Source organism: Rhinolophus sinicus, linkage group LG04 (assembly GCF_036562045.2).
Source record: "Rhinolophus sinicus isolate RSC01 linkage group LG04, ASM3656204v1, whole genome shotgun sequence".
NCBI lineage: Eukaryota > Metazoa > Chordata > Mammalia > Chiroptera > Rhinolophidae > Rhinolophus > Rhinolophus sinicus.
The window spans coordinates 186,227,467-186,248,473 of NC_133754.1; the positions used below are offsets into that span (position 1 = coordinate 186,227,467).

The 21,007-nt window shown below is 56.8% G+C and overlaps 1 protein-coding gene across 1 annotated transcript; it reads left to right on the plus strand.

Annotated features, from left to right (window-relative positions):
* Positions 1-140: 140 nt before the first annotated feature.
* STKLD1 (serine/threonine kinase like domain containing 1) lies at positions 141-20,959 on the plus strand. Its single transcript, XM_074331311.1, has 19 exons — positions 141-407; positions 2,054-2,140; positions 4,224-4,268; positions 5,524-5,598; positions 7,062-7,163; positions 9,054-9,124; positions 9,898-10,013; positions 11,265-11,383; positions 12,438-12,601; positions 13,181-13,311; positions 14,284-14,367; positions 16,055-16,171; positions 16,497-16,637; positions 17,465-17,593; positions 18,179-18,307; positions 18,389-18,517; positions 19,812-19,952; positions 20,297-20,376; positions 20,650-20,959. Exons 1-19 carry the CDS (start codon positions 270-272, stop codon positions 20,737-20,739), a joined length of 2,088 nt encoding a protein of 695 aa, XP_074187412.1. The 5' UTR covers positions 141-269; the 3' UTR covers positions 20,740-20,959.
* The last annotated feature ends 48 nt before the right edge of the window (positions 20,960-21,007 follow it).

Genomic DNA, 21,007 nt, shown 5'->3' on the forward strand with positions numbered 1-21,007 from the left:
CGCCCCACGCGCTCTTAGTCCCCGCCCCCCGCGCTTCGGTCACGCCCACCCCTCCCGCCGCGCGGCAGCCCCGGCGGCCCATACCGGCCCCGCCCACCACCCTCCGGCCCCGCCCGCTGTACGCGAAGCTCCGCCCATCGCGCTCTTTAAGGCGGCCCGGCCTGATCTGGAGGGCCCACCGGCCGGAGGGACGCATGGGTGCCCCAGCAGGCAGGGTCACGGAGCCAGGCAGACGCACCTGGGGCTAAGGATCCCCCCCAGGGTGGGGGATGGGGTGCTCGCCCGACGCATTCCCCACTGAGCATGCTCAGTCGAGGGTCCAACTGCAGGCGCAGGCCAGGGGCGCACCCCCAGCGCCCAACGGACTGAGGAAGAGGGAGGCCGGAGTCATTATGGAAAAGTACCAGGTTCTGAGTTGTCCCCTGGCAGGAAGGCAGGGGCGATGAGGGGCCTACGGTCTAGGCTGAGCCCTGGAGCTGGACCTCCTGCCACCACCCCCACCCCCTACTGGTTTAACTGTCACAGCCCCCCCACCCCCCAGAGGTGGCTAGATCCCACCTCAGGGAGGCACAGACCCGTTTTCTGGTCAGTGTCTGCCTCTAGCTCATAGGGTGACCTCGAGTACCTCCAAAGGTGACCTCCTGGGTGCCCTTTACTTCTCTGGGTCTCAGTTTACCCCTCTCTGAAATGAAGGACTCTCCAAACCCATCTGAATGTTTAAGGGTGGAAGACAACTCCATCCTTCTCACCCATGGTCCATGTGCTTGGGCCCATGGGGGCAGGATACTCTAGAACACCCAGAACTTATAATCAGCAGCCCCTAAACTCCTAAAACACCCTGACAGTAGTCCCCAGTAGGAGGACTTGGGCCTTTTCCAGGGCCTATGAAAATGTGTAGGACCTGAAAAGTTCATAAAATAAAAGCTGCAAAGTAAAAATGAATGTTTCGTTAAGTGCTCTATACGTAATATGTCAACTTTATTAAATGTTAGATTCCATCTTTGTAAAAAATGTCATTATTCTGAAAATAATTTGTAAATGAGATTTTTCTCACTTTGTGAGAATTCCGTAGTGACTCCAGGGGAGTCAGCCAACAGTGAAGCAGATGAGTTTTTGGTGGCTGGAGAATTTTAAAAGCAAAGTTACTTTTTCAGGAAAAAAAAAGTCTTGATCTGAGACACTAGCGTTTTCCTGTTTAATTTGCTGCCTAAGAGGGTCTAAGCATGTGCAGTCTTATACCAGCTGAAGCTGCTCAGGACACTGTCCCTGCTGTTCCCCCGAGCGGGATTCAGACTGCCTTCAGGAGCTGCATTACAGAATCCTAAAATGTTTCTGGACTCTGAGAGTCCCTAGACCCAGGGTTCCCTCCCCACCCCTCTACATCCGCCCCCCCCCCTCCATCCTTTGAAAAATGTAATCCCATCGTCCACCCTCACCCTGTAGCCCCCATCTCTCTGGAGGCTCAATGTACAGGCTCTGGAGTCAAAGCCCGGAGTTCCAGTCCAGTCTGGGCCACCTCAGTTATTAGTGCTGTAGTCTTAGGCAAGGACCAAGCTCCCTGGGCCTCAATTCCTCTAACATGAACACAGAGGTGGCAGTAGTGCTGACTGCATGAAAAGTGCTGGGCACAGTGCCAGGCACGTGCATGGCTGTGCCTATGATTGCACTAATTATGGGCCAGTTACTTTCTTGTTTGGATGCCCAGTTTGGAGGTGGGTGCTGGAAGCTGGGATCACAGAGGGCTACAGTGAACAAACCCTTTGCTGACCCTTGGAGGATCCTTGGGTCCTCGCCGCAGATTGGAGAAGAAACATGGGGTGGTGGAAAGAACTCCAGAATCAGCCCCAAAGAGATGGGCTGGGGTTCTACCTTCAAAGGTCTCCTCAGCCTTCCTTCTGGGCCATTTCCTCCATCTGCAAAATGGGGCAGAGACGCTTGCTCTGCCCACTGCCGGGAAGTTAGGAGGACCAGAGGCGGCTTTGGAGATGGGCGCACTTTGGAAAGTGACAAGATGTGTGCATTTCATGAAAGCTTCTTTCCTTCTTGCTGGTAGATTTTGGACCGGCTGAATCCTGGGGCCTTGGGGGTGAACCTGGTGGTGGAGGAGACAGAAACCAAAGTAAAGCTCGTGATAAAGCAGGTAAGAGGCCGTGCCTCTGGCACCCTAGTGGGGTGGTTCCCCCAAACATAAGCTCATCATCCCCGTGTTAGGAAAGGCTTCCAGATTCGACAGCTGGATTCCTGTCTGTCAGCAGTCACGAGGCAAATCCAGTGTGGGAGATGGGCAGACATGGGGGTGGCGTGAGGTGCCTCGGGCTTCCGTGCACATATGACTCTCACCTTGATGGAGAGGAAATGCTCCTTTTTACTCCGACAACAACCACAACCATACCTACCATTCATTCTGGAAGCTGTCATCTCATTTACTCTCCTGCCGACCCAGCAAGGCAAGAGCCATGACCTCGCATTACAAGCGAGGATAGGGAGGTTCCCAGAGGCTGCGGGTGGGAGAGCAGCCTCTGTTCCCAAGGCGATTTGAATTCAGGCCACCAATTTTACCAAAGGGGAGCCAGGCTGCGGGGTGGGTGCAGGGACTTGCCCAAGGTCACACAAGGCTAAGGGCAGGACACCAGGCCCTCAGCCCTTCCTCTACCTTGTTTTCAGGGCTGGCATGGCAGGGTAGGGTGCAGACCTGTCGGTGGACAGCCCTTTGTGTGTCCAAGTCAGGTGGTCCAGATGAAGCAAGGCTCTAGAAGAGAACTGCCTTAAATGATCCCTGGCACCCCCATGTGGTCCGTGGGGATGGCCCAGCTGACTGCAGGTGGAGAGAGCCTCACCGAGGCTGCTGCCAGAGCCCTTCAGCTCTGCCAACCCTCCCGTCTGTGGGCAGCTCCCAACGTGGCTGGGCTTAGAGTCTTTATCTGCCTCCTGACCCTCTGCCAGCTGGCAGTGCAGACCACCCCATTGTCTCATGGGCCAATGGGCAGGATGGCTGACTGCCGTCTGGGCAATCGAGGAGCTTTTTAAAAAGTCTTTGTAAAAAACATGGGGTGGGGTGCAGGAAGGGGCTTGTGTATCCTTCCAGCCTTTTCTCGGAGCATGTGTGTACTCGATACTCCCTTGTTTTACAAGAATGGCATTGAAGCTGATCATGTAGTTGTTTCCACAACGTGCTGTGTGTCAGTCCTGCCGCTGACACAGCTTCTGCCTCTCCTGTTTCTAGGGGCTGCGTGGGCCCCCACCTGGCTGATGTGCCTTAACCCGTCCCCACACGTGCGTCAAGCATGTAACTTGTTCTCACTGTTTCACTCTGTACTATCAACTGATAACCTTATAGTTAATTGTTTTGAGGACCCATGATTTCCTTGGGATAAATGCTGAGGGGTGGGACATCTAGGTCAAAAGACGTGACATTTTTAAGGCTTTTGGTCTGTTTTGGCCAAATTGACCTAAGCATGAGCCCCGTGGAACAGGAGGCAGGGAAGGCAGGCAGACTCACTGTGCTGCTGCATCCAGGGTTTTTACATGGCTCTGGGAATAATCTAACTCTGCATTTCATCTATGAGCACCTGATTACAAGAGTTCTTCATTTGTATGTCTTGTGAGCAGAGGTTCTGGGTAAGGATCTGGTAGTAGATGGGATCACAGAGTCCACCTGCAGTCTTTGCTGCCAAGTATGTCACGGGCTGGAAGCTTGGGGCGGCCCTTACCACGCTTTCCCTCTCCGCGTGTTCTTCCGCTGCCCCACATGCAGTGATGGGAACAATCTTCCCAATTCGGATAAGGAATGCAGTGCTGAGCGTGAGACTGCCAACCAGAGCAGAGCTGTTTGGCTCTGAGGCCAACACGTCATTTTCTTTTCTGCATTCGAGATGCTCTGAAAATGGATCCCCTAATCATTGCTTGGAATTTCTATTATGCTATCCTACACTTACCCTTGCAGCAGGAGCAAATGTACTGTCACTGCTCAAGGTATTTTTGGATCCCTGCCTTAGGAATGTCTCCAGGCCCCATATGGGGCCCTGTGGTGGGACATGGATTGTAGGAGCCTAGGAACCCTGATAAATAATGTTGGCGATGGCGGTGATGGTGGTGATGGTGGTGATGGTGGTGATGGTGGTAGTGATGGTGGTGGTGGTGGTGGTGGTGGTGAGGATGGTGAGGATGGTGATGGTGATGGTTTACGACACGTCTACCGAGCAAGTGCTCTTGTGCCCCTGCAGGTGGAATGCATTGATGATCATAACGCCAGTGAGGCCCTGGAGGAGGTAACTCTCTGGGTGGTTCCTCCCTAGGGGACATGATGCAGACAGACACACAGACACTGTTCTGTACCCTCCTGTGGAGTGACGGGGTGGGAGCCTGGGTGGAAACAGGGAGGGTGAGAACCCGTTCTTGCCCTGTGCTGTGAAGCCAGAAGGCCCAGGTCCTGAAGGGAGGCTGTGCCCAAACACTCACTTCCCAATCCAGGTGCTGACAACTCAGCATATATGTGCTCAGAGAAGATAAAGTTGAAATGTTGGCCAGGTCCCTGGGCGAATGTACCAATAGCCATCTTTTAAAATATCTTTCTTCAATTATAAAAGTATTAGTTATGCTAGAAAATTTGGAAAATACAGAATTGTGCAACAAGAAATGTCAACTATTTCATGTTCCTTAACCCTGCCAGTCAGAACAGACAATACTATCCTAATTTGTATTAACAGCTGCATGCACTTCAACTGCTAGATAATGGCTCTGAGCGCTTTGCTTTCTTGAATTTCATGTGAAGTCAATTGTCTGCCCTTCTATCTAACGGTCACTTATTTGTCTTCTTTCTGGAACTGACCGCTTTCGACCCTTGCCGGCAAACAGCTATTCGGTCCACAGTGTGACTGACGCACTGGGATGGACCCAGGCTACATCCCTACAAAGTGAAAGAAAGCCCACCTGTAGCCCCCACACGCTCCCAGCTTCTCACGTCCACTTCCACCTCCCTCTAGGTGACGTGCTTTCACATCCAACCTTCCACGCAAGCAGTCGTCCTTCTGGCTCTTAGTTGCTAGGTAGCCATTTCTGTTGCCTAATGGCGTTCCTTCTGAAAGCACTTTCAGTTGGGGGCGAGGGCACTGGGACCCGGAGGCGAGGTGGGCATGGCTGTGTCAGTGTCCCACCTCCTCCCTTTGGGCACACCACCTTCTCCAGCCACCCCTGCCTCTTTCCTGTGTGCCCAGCACCTGCCTGCATCAGCTCACTTAGTCCTCATGACACCTGTCAGCCAGCTACCACTGTTACCGCCATTTAGGAGGCTCAGAGAGGTTGAGCTTTCCCCTCGGTCACAGCACTGCCAGCACAGGCTGGAGATGGGACCCGCACGGGGCGTCTGGTCCCTAACCACCAGGCTGCACAGTCTCCTTGGGCCCCCTCCCCTGCCCTGCTCAGAGCTGGAAATTTGCAGTTGGGGATCTGGGACAGAAGCACTGGCTGATGAACCGTGTTCCCCAAACGTACCCCCCACCCCCGCCTCTGCTCGCCTGCCTGCAGCTCATGCCTCTGCTGCAGCTTCAGCACGACCACATCTCCATCTACCATGAACTGTTCATCGTGTGGCATGGCGAGGTGAGTCAGAGCCGACACCTGGGCTCAGCTGGCGCCAGCTCAGTGGCCGCAGGAACAAGGGACCTGAGCACAGAGCTCCCCCACACCATTGTAACCCCTCGAGTGGCAATGGCAGTGACTCCAAACGTGGCAATCCCTGACTCGACACTTACTGGGGCCACACTGGGGGCTCTCTGGGCATCATCTCATGGGAGCCTCAGTGGAGGAGGGGTGATTATCCCCCTTTACAGAAGGAGAAACAGGCTAAGAGAAACTGGTTCCTTCCAGTTACTTACCTAGTATGTGGCACAGCTGGAAGCGACGAGGCCGGCTGGGCGTGACTTCAGCACCCGGTGCATTTAGCTACTGCTGAGATGTCCTAGAGCCAAAGGCTCAGTGAGTCTGCGCCTCTGAGAGCGCAGTTTGGACTTTCCTGGAAGGAGCAGGTGTCAGGAAGCTGGTCCCTTGCCTTCCTCTCCTCATCTGGCATCAGGTTGTCCTTGACCTCTGGGCCCCTGGCTTTTGCAGTTCTCACACAGTTTACTAACTAGCAGCTCGTTCATCCTCAGATTCTAGGCGATCTGTAGGGTGGGAAGGCCCATCCTCATTTCCCTGGGGCTCAGAGAGGTTAAGGAGCTCTCCAAGGCCACACAGCTAGTGACAGCTGGATGGGATGCCAGCCCGAGTCTTGTAGCCCCCGAGCCCTGTGCTTCGTCCCATAGGCTGTATGACTTCTTGTCTTTACAAGGAGCCAGGAGCTTTCCGATTACTCCAGATGGAGGGAGTTTGGGGGGGGTGGCGGTGACGGGACACTGCGAGACGCCTCGCTGAGTCAGACCCTAATCAGACCTCCATATCAGTGTCCCCATATGGGGCTGACAGGGAAGGGCTTGAGCAGGAGTGGAGGAACCCCCTCACACACATTCCCTGCCTTTTAGCTGGGCCCCGAGGAAAGCCTTGGGGAGGGGCCGTCACCACAAGCACCCACAAGTATTTTTTGACCACTCCCTAACTCTCTCAAGGAGACACGGAAAAGCCAATTTCACTACAGGAGGGGAAGTGGGGTCCTCTTAGAGCCCTGATTTGAGGCCTCTGACCTGGCCTGCTGGGGTCCCTTACAGGGCAGGCACCTCAGAGGGAGGAAATGGACCTAAACGGAGCCCTAAAGAAAGACTGGGTGTCCTCGTGAAGGGGCGGGTCCCCAGCACAGGGACCTGTGTGTGCCGTGGCAGGACAGCCTTCAGAAAAGTCCGTGTGGCTTAGTGTAGATGGAGCTGGTGCGGGAGGCGGCAGGGAGGGGAGGCGAGGAGAGGAGACAGAGGAGCTGGAGACATGAGCAGGAGCTGCTCATGGGGGGCTCGTACCCACCCCCCTCAGTGGGCAGTGCTCCCATAGCCACTGTGGGTGGTGGCCCAGGGCAGAAGCGCCCCGGCCTGGCCTTCTAGGGGGCAGAACTGTGGCACCTGGGCCTCGTGACCTGGCAGATCTCCTCTCTGTTCCTCTGCCTGGTGATGGACTACTATGAAGGAAGCTTCCACGACGTCATTGAGAAGAAGAGGGAGGACAAGACAATCATGGACTCTCAGGTAAGGCAGACTCTAGGACACTGGGCCTGGGACCACCTGGACCTTGTGATGTCACAAGCCCTACGGGGTGGGGGTGGGGGCAGAGGGGAGGGCAGGGCCGCTGGAATCCGGCCATCCTTTCTTCTGACATTCATGTATGGCGGTATTTGCACATTGTCGTGTGCACAGATCTGAAGCGCACAGCATGGTGTGCTTGCACAGTTACACACTCACACACCCTCCCCAGATCAAGACGCAGGACATCCCTAGAACTCCATAAGTCCCTGTGGTTCGACCGCTGCCTGGCCCTGAGGCTCACATGCATGGACTCACACAGCATGTCGTCATTTGTGTCTGGTTTCTTCCATTCCTCCTGGTGCCCTGGAGATCCACCCATGCAGTGAGGGTGTCAGGAAACCGTCCTTTTCCAGGCCAGAGCCACTGGGCCACACGGCCACGCCCAAGCCTGTAGGAATCCAGCCTTGTGAGCATTGGGTTGGGTCCAGTCTGGGGCTGTGATGGATAAGGCGGCCGTGAGCATTGCTGGGTGTTTTTTATTTTGTTTTTTTGGTGGCCCTAAACTCTCGTTTTTCCTGGATAGATACCGAGGCCTGGAATTGTTGGGTCATAGAACAGGTGTGTGTGTGTAGCCTTAGCAGACATTCCAAACAGTTTTCAAGACAGCTTGCTTGACCTGGGGGTCACTCTCACCACCGATGGGAGCCTTCTGGTTCCACATCCTGGCCCACACTTCAGTGTGTCAGTCCTTTTTATCTAAATGAAAAGTGAGTGACATTTTAATTCTAGTGGTAATGAGTAACCACGGTGAGCGCTGTCTGGCTGTTTAAAACTTTGCTTTCATCTCTTCAGGTCTTTTGCCCATTTAAAGCTGGGTTGTTTGTCTTTTCTTACTGATGTGTATGAATTCTTTGTATATCCTGGATAGTGGTACCCACACTGTCTTCTTTTGTCTGTTGCTTGCCAATTCTCTTTCTTAACAATGTTTTCGATGAGCAGAAGTTCTTAATTGTAATGAAGTCGGTGTATCAATGCTTCTTTGGTGGCTGGTGCCTTTCAGTCCTGTGAGATGCATCTCCTGCCCCAAAGTTACGGTGTCTCCTGAGCGAGGTCGTCATTTGCTTTCACACTGAGGTCCACGACGCCCACCAGTGAGTGGCTCCTGCTTTCACTCAGCACCCTCTGTTGGGTGGGCATCGTGTCCTTCCTGAGGGGCTCCTCACCCCACATGGGCCTCAGAGGAGGGATCCACAGAGGGTTTCAGACTTTCTGTGAGTGGTGAGATCCTTTCACGCACAAAATGTTCTCAGAATCCCAGTAAGTAAAGCCTGGGCGGTTGGTGGAAAGTGGAGTGGGAAGAAGGCTGGGGTCCTGCCGCGCGACCCCTCTCTGACAACCCAGTGTGGAATCCAGGATTCCTAGGAACATAGTTTGAAAATCACTGCCCTGGAAACTAACTGGATCTGGTTTCTGACACAAAATACTTCCAGAACGTTCTCTCTCAGGGCTCTATTCTTTCTAATGACATAGAGAGGCGAGCCCCAACTGGGCACTACAGACTTCACCCTCTCTGATGCCCACACAGCCCATGGGCCCCCCGGGCGGGGCTCCGGGCTGCGGCCCCAGGGAACCCCAGTGGGGTCTCTGCTATGGAGACAGGAGTGTGGGGTCTGGAAAGTGGGGCATGGCCCTGGCTGATATAATTTTACGGTTGAAGGAGCCCGAGGCAGAAGCCTGTTGCACGGGCTCTGAGCTCTTGGCTAGCTTCAGGCCCATCTCAAGACGCAAGGAGAAGATATGCCACGATCCCGCAGGCCGCCTTGAGTGGTCACTGTCCTCTACACACAGCTGCAGGGACCCCTCCAATCCTGGCCTTTGTCGCTCTTTCCCCAGTGGATGCACTGCATGCTGGGCCAGGTGCTGGACGCTCTGGATTACTTGCATCAACAGGACATCATCCACAGGTAACCGGGGGCCAGGCTGCCTCAGGAGAAAAGACACTGAGTCCCCCCGGGCGTCAGTGGCCGTGGGCAGGATTGAGGGAGAGAGGTGTGGTCCGTGCAGCCAGGAGGAGGGCGGCACCTGCCCAGAGCACCTCCCAGGCTTAAGGAGAATGTCACCCCCCCCCCCCAACCACGTAACCTGCAGTGATTCACCCTCACCACGCAATCGCAGTTGTGGATCCTGAGCTGACCCGGGCGGGTTGGTTCTAAAGGGCAAGGAAAGAAAGCAGATAACAGCACTCCCAGGATGGGAGATTAAGCCACCGTGGCCTCTGGCCAGGTGGCGTGGACTGGGCTGCGACCAGTCCCATCTAAGGCACTGGAATCCGTGGTCTGAGGGGCTGAGAATGGCTTCAGATTAAATCAGTATCGAATTTCAAGGAGGAGAGAAAAGCCGTGTGCACTGTGTGTACAAAGGCAATGCTCAACCACTCAGTGTTAATGTCAGTGGACATTACGAAACCGGCAAAAACCTGTCCCCCAGCAGAGGTGCAGCTCAGATCTGGAAGGAGCTGCAGGAGGATTAGGTGCTTTCCTACCTGTCAGTTGACTTATTTTTTCCAATGTTCTGTTTATAGGAAACAATGCTTTAAAGGTGGTCGTGGCAGGGGGCATTTATTGAGGAGAGGGGTGTGGGCTGCTGCTGCCTGCCGAACTGGGTGGGGCGGGAGTAAGGTTCAGGGCACATGCTGGCCCCCGAGGGCCGGGCATCAAGGCGTGCCTCTTGGTTTCAGGAACCTCAAGCCCTCCAACATCGCGCTGGTCAGCAGCAATCACTGCAAACTACAGGACCTGAGTTCCAACGCGCTGATGACCCACAAAGCCAAGTGGAACATCCGCGCAGAGGAAGGTGGCCGGCGTCCTCCCAGGCGGCGCAGGACAGCAGTGGCTGGGGAGCAGTGGGGGAGGGGCCATTCACCCGATGCTGGTTGCTCCTGGAGTCCAGAGGGCAGTGGCCACTCTGGGCGCTGGAACAGAGCAACATCAAGCCTGCCGTTGCTCTGAAGGTCCCTCACAGAGCCCCCTGGGCTTATGTGGGCTGCAAAGAGATCCCCTGCCTGGGTTGTAACTGGGCAGAAGTAACCCCATGGGAGGACCTGCAGGGTCCAAAAGACACCCAGAAAATGTTAAACTTCTTGGAGGGAGAAGAAAGGTCTCAGAAGGAAGGAAAATGACAAATAGGGATGGAAGGCTGTTGGGTGCCAGGCACTGGCTAAGGGTGGGTAACTCTACTGAGTCCTAAAATAACCCAGGAGTTGGGGAGTAAGGAGACATGAGTTCTCCTTTGAACAGACAATGGGGCAAAGGGGGCGGGGCTTCTAACCCATAACAGCTGTCAGGGATGGGGAGAACAATCACAGTGACGAACTCCAGTCCTGGGGTGGCAGGTACTGGTGGCACTGTCCTTGGCGCATAGAGGATGGATGGATGGTGGATGGTGGGTGGATAGAAGACGGTGAGTGGATGGACAGGTGATGAATGGATGGACAGACTGGTGGATGGACAGGTGGATGGATGGATGGATGAATACACGGATGGATGGATGGACAGGTGGATGGAGGGGTGGATGGATGGGTGGATCTACTGCAGGTGTAGATGACAGGGGTCCTTGGAGTCCACCCTTTTGCTGTGTCCTTGGAGCATGGAGGTCCAAATAGGGAGGGGCTGCCCGAGGCCTACCACGGACTGACACCTGGATGAGGACCTGCTCAGTTGGCTCCTTGTCTGGGATTCAGGTTTAGAAACTAGGGCAGGGCAACTGGAACTTTGTCTTGAGGTCCTGATATTTAGAGGGGCAGGATATTTGAAGAGGGTGCAGATTTTAGTCTTCTTGGCACATGCCTTTTCCGACTCCTGTAGCCACAGTAGGCAAACAGACAAATGCACACATGGGCCAGACTGGTGGGCACCTGCCTAGATGGGCAGCCTCCCTGGCTGAAGATCAAGGGCCAGCTCTTGCTGACCATGGGCTGCTTCCTTTCCCCCTGCAGGAGCCTGTCCCTATCTCTCCCAAACAGGGTGATGAAGGGCTCATTTTTCAAGCTGCTTGTTTCCCCAGGGCGCGTAGGACTCATGTATCCCCCCCTTTTCCTGCCAGCAGACCCCTTCCATAAGTCCTGGATGGCCCCGGAAGCCCTCAACTTCTCCTTCAGCCAGAAAGCCGACATCTGGTCCCTGGGCTGCATCATTCTCGACATGGTCAGCTGCTCCTTCATGGAGGTGGGCCTCCTGCGGCCCCCCCCCCCGCCACGCCCCAGCCCCCACTCCCCATGGCCCCAGGGAGTGGTCTGCCCACCTCAGCCCAGGAGGCGCACTCTTCCCACATGCCCCCTCCAGCTGTGCTCTGTGCCTCTGGTGACAGACTGTGTGGAAGCCCCGCCCCTGATGCTAGAGGCCCCACCCCCTGCACTCCGCACCGCGTGCTGCCAGGGTCCTAGCGTGATAGTGATGACCATGGTGGAAAGTGAAAACCGCCCATGCGTCTGACCCTCGCAGCAGCCCTCCAGGTGTCCTCATTGCCCCTTATGAATGAAAAAACCCTACTTCAGGTGCACTAAGCCGCCCAAGGTGGGATTCGGGCCGTGCTCTATCCCTGTTTGGGTTAAAGATGCTTTTAGCTGCAAGCAAGAGAAAGTGGATGAACATAGGCCTGAACACACAGGGGCTGTTTATCACCCAGGGGCCCCAGGCTGGCGCGGCACTTCACCAGCATGGGGCCTTGGCTCTCAGCTCAGCTGCAGCCCCTGAACCAGTGACATCGCCCGTGGACAGGAAGAAGGGAAGGGCGGGGAGCCGTGCAGACCCTGGTCCCGTGGCTGCGGAAGGCTGGGATGCTGGGCCCTGTGGCTTCAGGTCCTCCACATACAGAGGAGAGAGCAGGGAGAAGCGAGCTGGCCAGGCCTCAGTACCTGCCAGCCCCATGTGCAAGCACTGAGGTCCCCAGAAAGTACAGGCGGGCCCCAGTACTCCCTACTCTCTCCTGGACCCCCAGGCTCTTATCAGCTGGGTCTGAATCAGAGCTGAGGCCACAGCCTTCTTGACAGGACTGTAGGGAGTGCGTTGTCCCTCACTCCCTCTGCCTCGCTTCTCTTGGAAGCTCTGTTTCTTCTTTGTAAAAGGACTGTGGGCTTCTGGGCGTTCCTGAAGGCGGTGGCCGGATATTCTCACCGAATCCCTTGTGGCTCTCCCGGGTGCCAGGCCCCACCCGCGGGTCCAGGGCCCGTGTTCATTTAGTTGAGGAAACGCACGAAGCAGTGGCCCCATCTGCTTACAGGCAACAGAAGCCATGCTGCTGCGCAAGTCCATCCGGCATCTCCCGGACGGCCTGCAGGGTGTCCTGAGGACCATGGAGGAGAGGGGGATCCCCCATGTGAACACTTTTAGTTCCCTGTTGCCCCTGATGCTCCAGATCAATCCCTCGGAGCGGATAGCAGTCAGGTGAGCTAGGGGGCTGGGGCGGCTTTTAACTTTTCAGTTTATCTTTCAACATGTCTAGATGGCCACTTGGTGTTTTGACGCTGCAGAGTGCACCTTCACACCCGCCTGACTCACCTGCGGACCACTGGGAGCTCCCAGGTGTGGCTATCCCAAGCGAATGGTCTTGGGCTCACGTCTCTGTGCATGGGAGCCAACAGGGCCGACGTCGCTGTCCGGCACGGGAGGCACAGCCGGAGGACAAGGAAAATGTACTAGTTCTAATTCACTTTAAAATCAGAAGAATGAACCTGAACCAATGAATCCAGCAGGGGTTATATTCACCTTTATACCAACAGAGCTGTAAAATCAGATTTTTGGAGGAAAGACCCCACATAGGAAAAAAGCCAAGGCCCAGTACTGTCCTCCCTCAGCCACCAGCGTGATTCCCGTGTCCCTCTTGGAGGTGGGGTGGCTGGGAGCCGGCTGGACATGCCTGTGACATGGTGAGAGGGGCTGCCCACTGGTGGCTGCCTGCGCCCATCCACGTCCCATCCTGGGATAGCCACACAGGTGAGCTCACCAGCTCTCCACTCTCCCCAGGGACGTGATCCACGTGACCTTCATGAGCAGCAGTTTCAGGTCCTCCAGCATCTCCCTGGCGCTGCACGGGCAGGTGGTACCCGACGTCGTCTCCGACATGCTGTTAGAAGGCAACATGGCCAGCGTTTTAGGTAAGTACGACGACCCGGAGGACCAGGGTGCCACCGGGCTGCTGTGTCCTAGCACCAGGGTCAGTGCCTCCCCCACAACCCAGCCCCAGCTACCACATCCCCCGGAACCTCTGCACTTACTTCCATACCCTGGCCTAATGGCGCCAGTGCCCAGAGTGTCTTCCCGACCCAGCAGCACTTCCTGGATGGTTACTATGTGCCCAGAATGGTGCTGGGCACTGGGGTGGGTACAGCAGGGACCCTGGGCCAGCAGATGCATCCCTGCAGAGATCTCTGAAGTTGGACATGCACAGGCCTCAGTCAAGAGGGCTGCCAGGCACCTGGTGCAGTGCTTGGTGGGCACATAGCAGGCCAGGTGCATGGGCTAGTCTCTATCGCGTGCCCCAGACTGGGGTGCCTTGGGGCTCCCAGCACAGTAACTGGCACCCGGTAGCTATGCCTAAGGTCTAGAGGCCATTTCAAGTTCCGGCTTAGCTGCATCCTCCCACCCCTCTGTGTTCCTGGTGAGGGGAGGCTGCTCACTCCCTCTGCCCGCTCCATGGTTCCCTGCACAGGCTGCCTGTGACGAGGGACTCCACACTTGTCTCCGCCGCTGCCCCATATCTGGGGAAGGGGCACCCATGAGGCCCTAGCTGCTCAGTTTCCCCATGTCTCGTGGTCATAGTCAAAGGCAGAGAAGCCTGCTGGGGGCCCAGAGGGGCGGGGCTCTGGCCACATCGAGCCAGAGTGAGGTGTACAACAGCACTGCACGCCCAAGGTGGGCTCTGAGACAGACTGGGGTTCGACTCCAGGTAGGTTCCTTGGCTTGGAAAGTGGGGATATAAGAGTGTCACCTCTGGCCCCGTCACTTGGATCTGTGAGGTGGTGCCCACAGACGGGGTCCCAGATGCCCTGGCCCTCAGAAGGGTCCCTGAGCCAGCCGAGGTTGGGTTCGCACGGGCCGGTGCCTTCCCATGCTCTCGTTCCTTGCAGAGGTCATGCAGAATTTCTCCAGCCGGCCTGAAATCCAGCTCAAGGTCATCAAGACGCTCCTGAGAATGCCTGACGACCAGCTAGGTAGAGACCCCGTCTGCTCGCCTTCCCCAGCAACTTCGGGCAGTCCCTGGCCCTTCACTGCCAGCTCTCCAGCGGCGTCTCTGATACCTCCCAGACCGGTTTACATTCCCATAAGGCTCCACGTCTTTCCGATCTGCTCGGAGTTGGCAGCCTACAATTCTTCCTGTGTTGACACTTTTACTGAGCAGAGAAGGGGTGAGGTTAGGACCCACACCCTTTCTAGCGGCCTCCCTTCACCTGATTAATACTGAAATAATGCTGAAGACACCCCATCTCTCCCACCACTATTGATGGTATTTGAGTGGTTGCTAATTTCCCAGTGTTGTAAACAGTACTATACTGAGCATCCTGGAGCATAAGTGTGCTTACGTGTTCCTGTAGGATAAATTCTTACAAGTTCAGGCTGTGAAGACCTCACAGATCCTGCAAATTGCCCTCCTTTCATGCACCAGCTTACCCACCTATCAAGAGTGCATGTAGCACCTCTTTCCCCAACACTCTCCATCAGTGAGTGTTAATCATCTTTGTAGTTTTGCCAGAACATGGTTTCATAAAATGTCTCCACTCACCCTTTGTGTCACCAGCTTGAATATTGCATTCACTTACTCATTCATGCACCTGTCCATCCATCCACCCACCCACCCCACCCACTCATCCAATCATCTGTCCATCAACCCATCTATCAACCCATCCATCCATCCATCCATCCATCCATCCATCCATCCATCCAGCCAGCCATCCATCCAGCCATCCATCCAGCCATCCATCCACCTGTCCATCCATGCATCCACCTGTTCACCCACCCACCCACCTACCATCCATCTCTCTAGCTGTCTATCTGTCCACTATCTATCCGTCCACAAAAGATCTGTCCCAGTGGCTGGGCATCAGAGATTACAGAGGCCTCATCCCAACCCTGTAATGAGGCAGCAGAAACCTCATGTTGGCCATTTGCCTTTTCCTCCCTCTCTGTCTTGCCCTTGACCCCCTCTGGAGCTAGGCTGTGGCCAGGATAGAGTCCATGGGAAGGCAGATTTTGCCTTCCTGGAGAAACTGAGGGAGGCTGTTGGGCCCTTTCCTAAGGTGGCCTTCCCTGCTACCCCAGAGCCACACCTGCCTCAGACAGGTTGGGAGATGGCATTGCCATGGCGTGGCTTCCTGGATGCCAGCACTTCTGTCATTCTCACCACAAGCCTGAGATAGAGGAACGGCTCTCTGTACTCTTCCAATGAAGAAAGAGGCCAGGAGAGGGGAAGCAGCAGTGGGGAAGGGGCATGGTGGACCCTCAGCCACCTGCCACTGCCTCTTGTCCCCTACCCATGCACAGCACAAGCCCCAACACAGGGGAAAGTCGTGGGACCCACAGATGTCCACTCTCAGGGCAGGTACGGCCAAGGTCTTGGAACCAGACAGGCTGGGTTCAAAGCAAGTGCTCTGCCCCTCAGTTATCTGTACAGTGAGCACAGTAATGGAAGGATCTACTCGCAGAGCTGCTGGCGTGAGAACAAGATGCTTGTGGCAGACACACAGCAGGCTACTGATCACGCTTCCTCACCACCAACTCGTCCACCTCGGGCCCGTGTGCGATGCCCTGCAGACTCCAGCAGTGTCTGCTCCCTGGTCTGGTCCACACGCCCTCCCACCCTTGCTCCTATGCCAAGTCTCACCTTGCCACCCGCCCTGCTAGGTATACCATGGCCGATGGAGCTGGTGGAGGAGGTGATCGCTGTCATGAAGCAACATGAGCGAGTCCTTGACATCCAGCTGTGTGGCTGCTCCCTGCTGCTACGCGTCCTGGGCCAAGGTGGGCACTGCGCCGGCTGTGTGTGTCATGTTCACTCCGGCACAGGCCTGGTAGGGTCTCAGAAACCAGCACTGGCCCACAGTGCCCCGCACTGGCTGGGCAGGCGGGGTAGGTGCCCATGATTGGGCCCTTCACTCCCTCATGCAACAAGCCCTTATGGGGACCTGCTCTGCACCAGGCTGACAAGGCCGACCTCAGCTTCCTTCATGGGAAATGGGGGCACTGCTCCCCAACCAGGGAGGGAGCACGCCCACATGCTGTCTACCCGTCCCCTGGTCTCCAACTTTGGGAGTTAACCCTGGGCCACTTCCATTGGCCCCAGCAGCGCTGGCACAGGACCCGGCAGCCGAGGCTCCCAGTGATAGCTCCGTCACCTCCGTCCTACTGAGCGTCACGCAGAGCCACCCCGAGGCCCAGCAGCTCCTGGTCATGGTCTACAGTCTGCTCACCATCATCTGCAGCCAGGGTGGGTCTGCGTGCCCCTCCCTCGGCCAAGGCCGGGTGCCAGGGGCGCGGGCTGTGCTGGGCCCTCTCCTGAGATGGCTCGATCGCCCTGCCTGTGGTTGGTCTGTTCCACACGCTCAGCCTTGCTCCCTCCACACATGTGCACTGACTGCGTGCCAGGTGCCACCGCGGGCTTCGCACGAGGTCTGCTTCACGCTCAAGCCCTCATTGCCGCTTCTGCCCTGCTCACCTCCATTCAGGGAGCACCTGGGCGTCTGAGGCCACCAGCTGGGCAGGCAGGGGCAGCCGGACTGGGGACAGTGTGGAGGAGAGTGGCAGCACTGAGGGCTTTCCAGACCTTTACACTCCTCCCAACCGCTTCATCGGGTCCATGTCAGTCTCTCAACGGGTAGCTGGGGTCCCAGACAGCCCAAGGACACTCACCTAGAGTCCTGTGTCCAGCCAGGGGCAGGGCTGGGGGCTGGGTAATTGACCATACATCGTTGATCCCACTCTGGGGAGTGTAAAGGGTGCTATGAATAGAGTACAATCATGGTCTCATCTCAGAAGGCTCAGGACTATGGTGTGGCCCCAGGAGGCAGGGCCAGGCCCCTTGGAAGGAAAGCTAGAGGTGGGGCCCAGCCCAGTAATGGGACAGGTGACCCAGGGGAGGGACCATGTCCTCTTGTTTCTGGGTCCCAAGATGGGCGTGAGACTGGCCCAGAGGAGGGGCCAGTAATGTGGGACGCATGGAACTGCAGTGCCTGACGATAGAGGGAGGTGGTGCTCAGGGAAGGCTTCCTGGAGGAGGGTTCCTCTGTGGTCCTAACTCCGCTGTCCATCTGACAGAAGCCACTGTAGAGGAGCTGCAGAGGGCCAGGCTGTTTGAGCATATCCTGGAGCACCTGGACACCTTCTCCAGAGACAGGGACATCTGCATCAACGGCCTGAGCCTGTTCTGGGCCCTGCTGGTGGATGGTGAGAGGGGCCCCTGCTCCCCCTCCCGTACCTCAAACACTTCAGGACGAGCCATGCTCATGAAGGGCTCTTCTGAGGAAAAGAGAGGAGGGGGAGAGGACAGCGGGGAAGAGCTGTCCTGGTGGGGCGGGCCCCTCACATCAGGAGCTCCTGCCCAGGGGGACCCCAGCTCCCACATGCTGGGATTTCCCAGGCAATCCCTGGTCTCGGAAGTTAGACTTGGCACTGGCCTCCCGTCCTCATTTTGGATTCAGAAAAGGGGTCCCAGGCCGTGCTGCTCCTTCCCCTCCAGTCCCCATCTTGGCCCTGCAGCACCTGGGTGGTAGCTATGCCCAAGAGAAAAAGGGCTCCCGAGAGAGCCCTGCCCAAAGTGCAGTTTCCAAGCCTCCCCTTGGGGCACAGAGCATCCCCACTCCCCACAATCTTGCAGGTGGGCTGGAAAGTGCCCATCCCCCATCTCTGAGGACATGTCCTCTCCCCCATAGCTTCCACTCAGTTGTCTTTGGTGGGAGGCCATGTATACAGCAGGTACTCCTGCATGCACCTAAGGGCTAGGTGTCCCTCTTCCATCCTGTCCTGGGTCAGCTGTCATCGTGGACAAGGCTCCCTTGGAGAAAGCCCCGGTCCTCATTGCCAAGGTGCTAGCCGCCTGGCCCACGGATGCAGAGATGGCGGAAGCTGGCTGTGCTGTCCTCTGGCTGCTGTCCTTGCTCGGTGAGCAGCCTGGGGCCCCGAGGCTGGGAGTGGTGGACCCTGCGCCCGCCAGATGAGGACACCGCCCTGGGCCCTCTGCAGGCTGCATAAAGGAGCACCAGTTTGAAGAGGTGGCGGCACTATTTCTGCAAAGCATCCGGCTGTGTCAGGACAGAGTCTTGCTGGTGAACAACGCCTACCGGGGGCTGGCCAGCCTCGCAAAGGTGTCCGGTGAGCCTGGGGACAGACGTGGCTGCCACTGGGAAGTGGGGGCAAAACTGCACAAGTAATGTCTGCCAGCTGCCCACAAACCAAAAACAGAAGCAAGAAATCAAAAAAAAAGAAAATTTACAGTCCCATCATCCAGAAGTTGCCGTAGAGACTTTTTATACACTTTTTTTTTTTGGCCTAAAGCTATGTTGTGATGGTCTTTCCCTGTCTGTAAACACACATTAGGTCTGCACAGGTCTTCCTACAGGTATGGCTTAGTAAAACAGCCCAGGAGACAGGTATGTCTCAATTCCCACTCCACAAGAGACCCTGCGCCGGGGCCGGGCCTGATTTCACAGCACAATGACCCCTTACAGATACTTGGGGCTTGGGGACTGGCCAAGGTCGCCAGCTGGTGTGGGGGGCGTGGCTCAGCCCCTCTGAGGTCTGCGCCCCCCCACCGCTCAGTGTTCTGGGTCAGGGTCGTGTGCAGGGTGGGCTGGGCTGGAAAGCAAAGCCAGGCCTCTGTCTGCTACTGGGCCTGAAGGGAGGAAGGCTCTCCAAAGAGCCCGGCAGGATCTTCCTTCTCAGAGACTCCCTGGGCTGCAGGCCTGCCCCACCCTGTCCAAGGTCCTGCAGACAGCAGGCCTCTCAGAGGGGAGCTGCCAGTCCTGTAGAACAGAGGAGGGGGTGGGGGAGGACGAGATCGTGAGGGTGAAACGTGCGTGGCTGATCTTGAGGTGGGTCATCAGCACCAGTGAACAGGAACCCAGAGCCAGAGTCTGGGTGAGAACTGCGGCTCTGCCACCAGCTGGCTGTGTGACACTTGTCATCTCACTCGAGTGTCAGCTTCCCTCGGGCTCCAGGATCTGAAGGGTCAAGTCTACATGGCATCCTGGGTCACTGCTTACACAGGCCCCCAGGTCCCCAAGAGCAAAGGCCTAACCCCTAATGTGGGGGTACCTTGGAGCACCCCCAGTGCTCTCCCTACAGGAGGTCATGACCACAGCTGAGACCACCCCTCCACGGAACCTTTTGCTGCCTGGGTGGAGGGAGGTGGGTGCATATTCCCACGAGGAGGAAACGAGGTCTGCAGGTGCTTTTATAAACTCTAAAACTGGAGTGAGGAAAACGGCGACCTGGGAGGTCCCCAGGAAACTGGCGCCCCCTGCCGGCAGTGGAGACCTGTGCTATTCCAAGCACGGCACTCCACAACCCTAAGAACTCAGTCCTGCCGTCACCCACCTTCCCAGAGGACACTGAGGTACGGGCAGCCGAGGTACTGACCCCGTCCCCCCTCCCCTCATGCCCCCAGAGCTGGTGGCGTTGCAGGTGGTGGTGCCTGAGGAGGGTAGCAGCGGCCTCGCTCTCATCAAGGAGACATACCAGCTCTACAGGGACGCCCCGGAGGTGGTGGAGAACGTCTGCATGCTGCTGGCCCACCTTGCTTCCTACCGTGAGAACCCCTTCCTCGTCACCCCCTCCCAGAAGCCAGTGGTCGGAGGTGCCCAGCTCCCAGCTCTAACTGGTGGGAGGGCAGGAACCCCAGAATGTCCCATTCATGTGCCAAGTGCCCACTATGTACCAGCCACCATGCTGGCTGTGGTGACATCTGGCTCCTGAACCCCAGGGGTGGGGTTCATGCTAAGCCTGTGGGGGGTTGGGGACCCAGCCTTGTCCTGCGGGCCTCCTCAGAAATGCCCGAGCCAGGGAGCTGTGGCAGCTCAGGCTGGTGAAGGTAGGGCTCCCGGGGTGGGGTGCAGGAGGGCCCGGTTTCAGGACCCTCTGCTGTGCCCTCAGAGGACCTCCTGCCCGAGCTGGCGTCCAGTGGCATCCTGCCCCTGGTCCAGGAGATCAAGGCGCGCTTCACCTCCAGCCTGGTGAGTGTCGCTGGGCCCCCGACACCAGGCCTCACACCCATCTCTCTACCTGAGCCGGGTGGCACCGAGCCCAGGGGCCCGGAACAAGGTTTGGGAGGAAGTGACCTGGACTGTGTGTAGTTGTTAGGACTTTTTTCCAGTGTGTGATTCCGCGTGGAAATCCTAACAGGGAGGGGTACTCAGACCTCTTCAAAGAAGTGGATTAAGTCACAAAAATAACTGGGCATGGACCCGACCGTCCATGGAAACGGAGACCTACTTGTTTTCTTCCAGGAGCTGGTTTCTTACGCAGAAAAGGTGCTCCTGAGATTGGAGGAGGCCACGCCACCCAGCTCTGCGGGAAGCCAGTCGGCTTTGCCCTGAGAACCCCCCAAACCTCCCCCCGCCCCAGCCTTCTCTCCTGCCCTTCCTGTCCTGTATTGTATCTCACAGGACTGCCTAGTGACAGCAGGGCGTTTTCCTTGGGGGTGGGAGGGTGTCAGGAAGGACTGTCACCCAGGACCAGGGTGTAAGAGGCCCAAGGCCAGTTCCTGGGTGCTAGGCCATCCCTGGGGGTCAGGCTGACCGGCAGCCATGATGCTCCATTTGTAATCCTGATACGAACCTCGGCCCTGTATGGATCAGGTGGCAG

Coding starts and splice junctions, on each gene's coding strand:
- STKLD1 (XM_074331311.1), top strand. CDS start 270: ATGGGGTGCTCGCCCGACGCATTCCCCACTGAGCATGCTCAGTCGAGG. Junction 7,164..9,053: donor AGACAATCATGGACTCTCAG/GTAAGGCAGACT, acceptor CTCTTTCCCCAG/TGGATGCACTGCATGCTGGG. Junction 18,518..19,811: donor CAGCCTCGCAAAGGTGTCCG/GTGAGCCTGGGG, acceptor TCATGCCCCCAG/AGCTGGTGGCGTTGCAGGTG.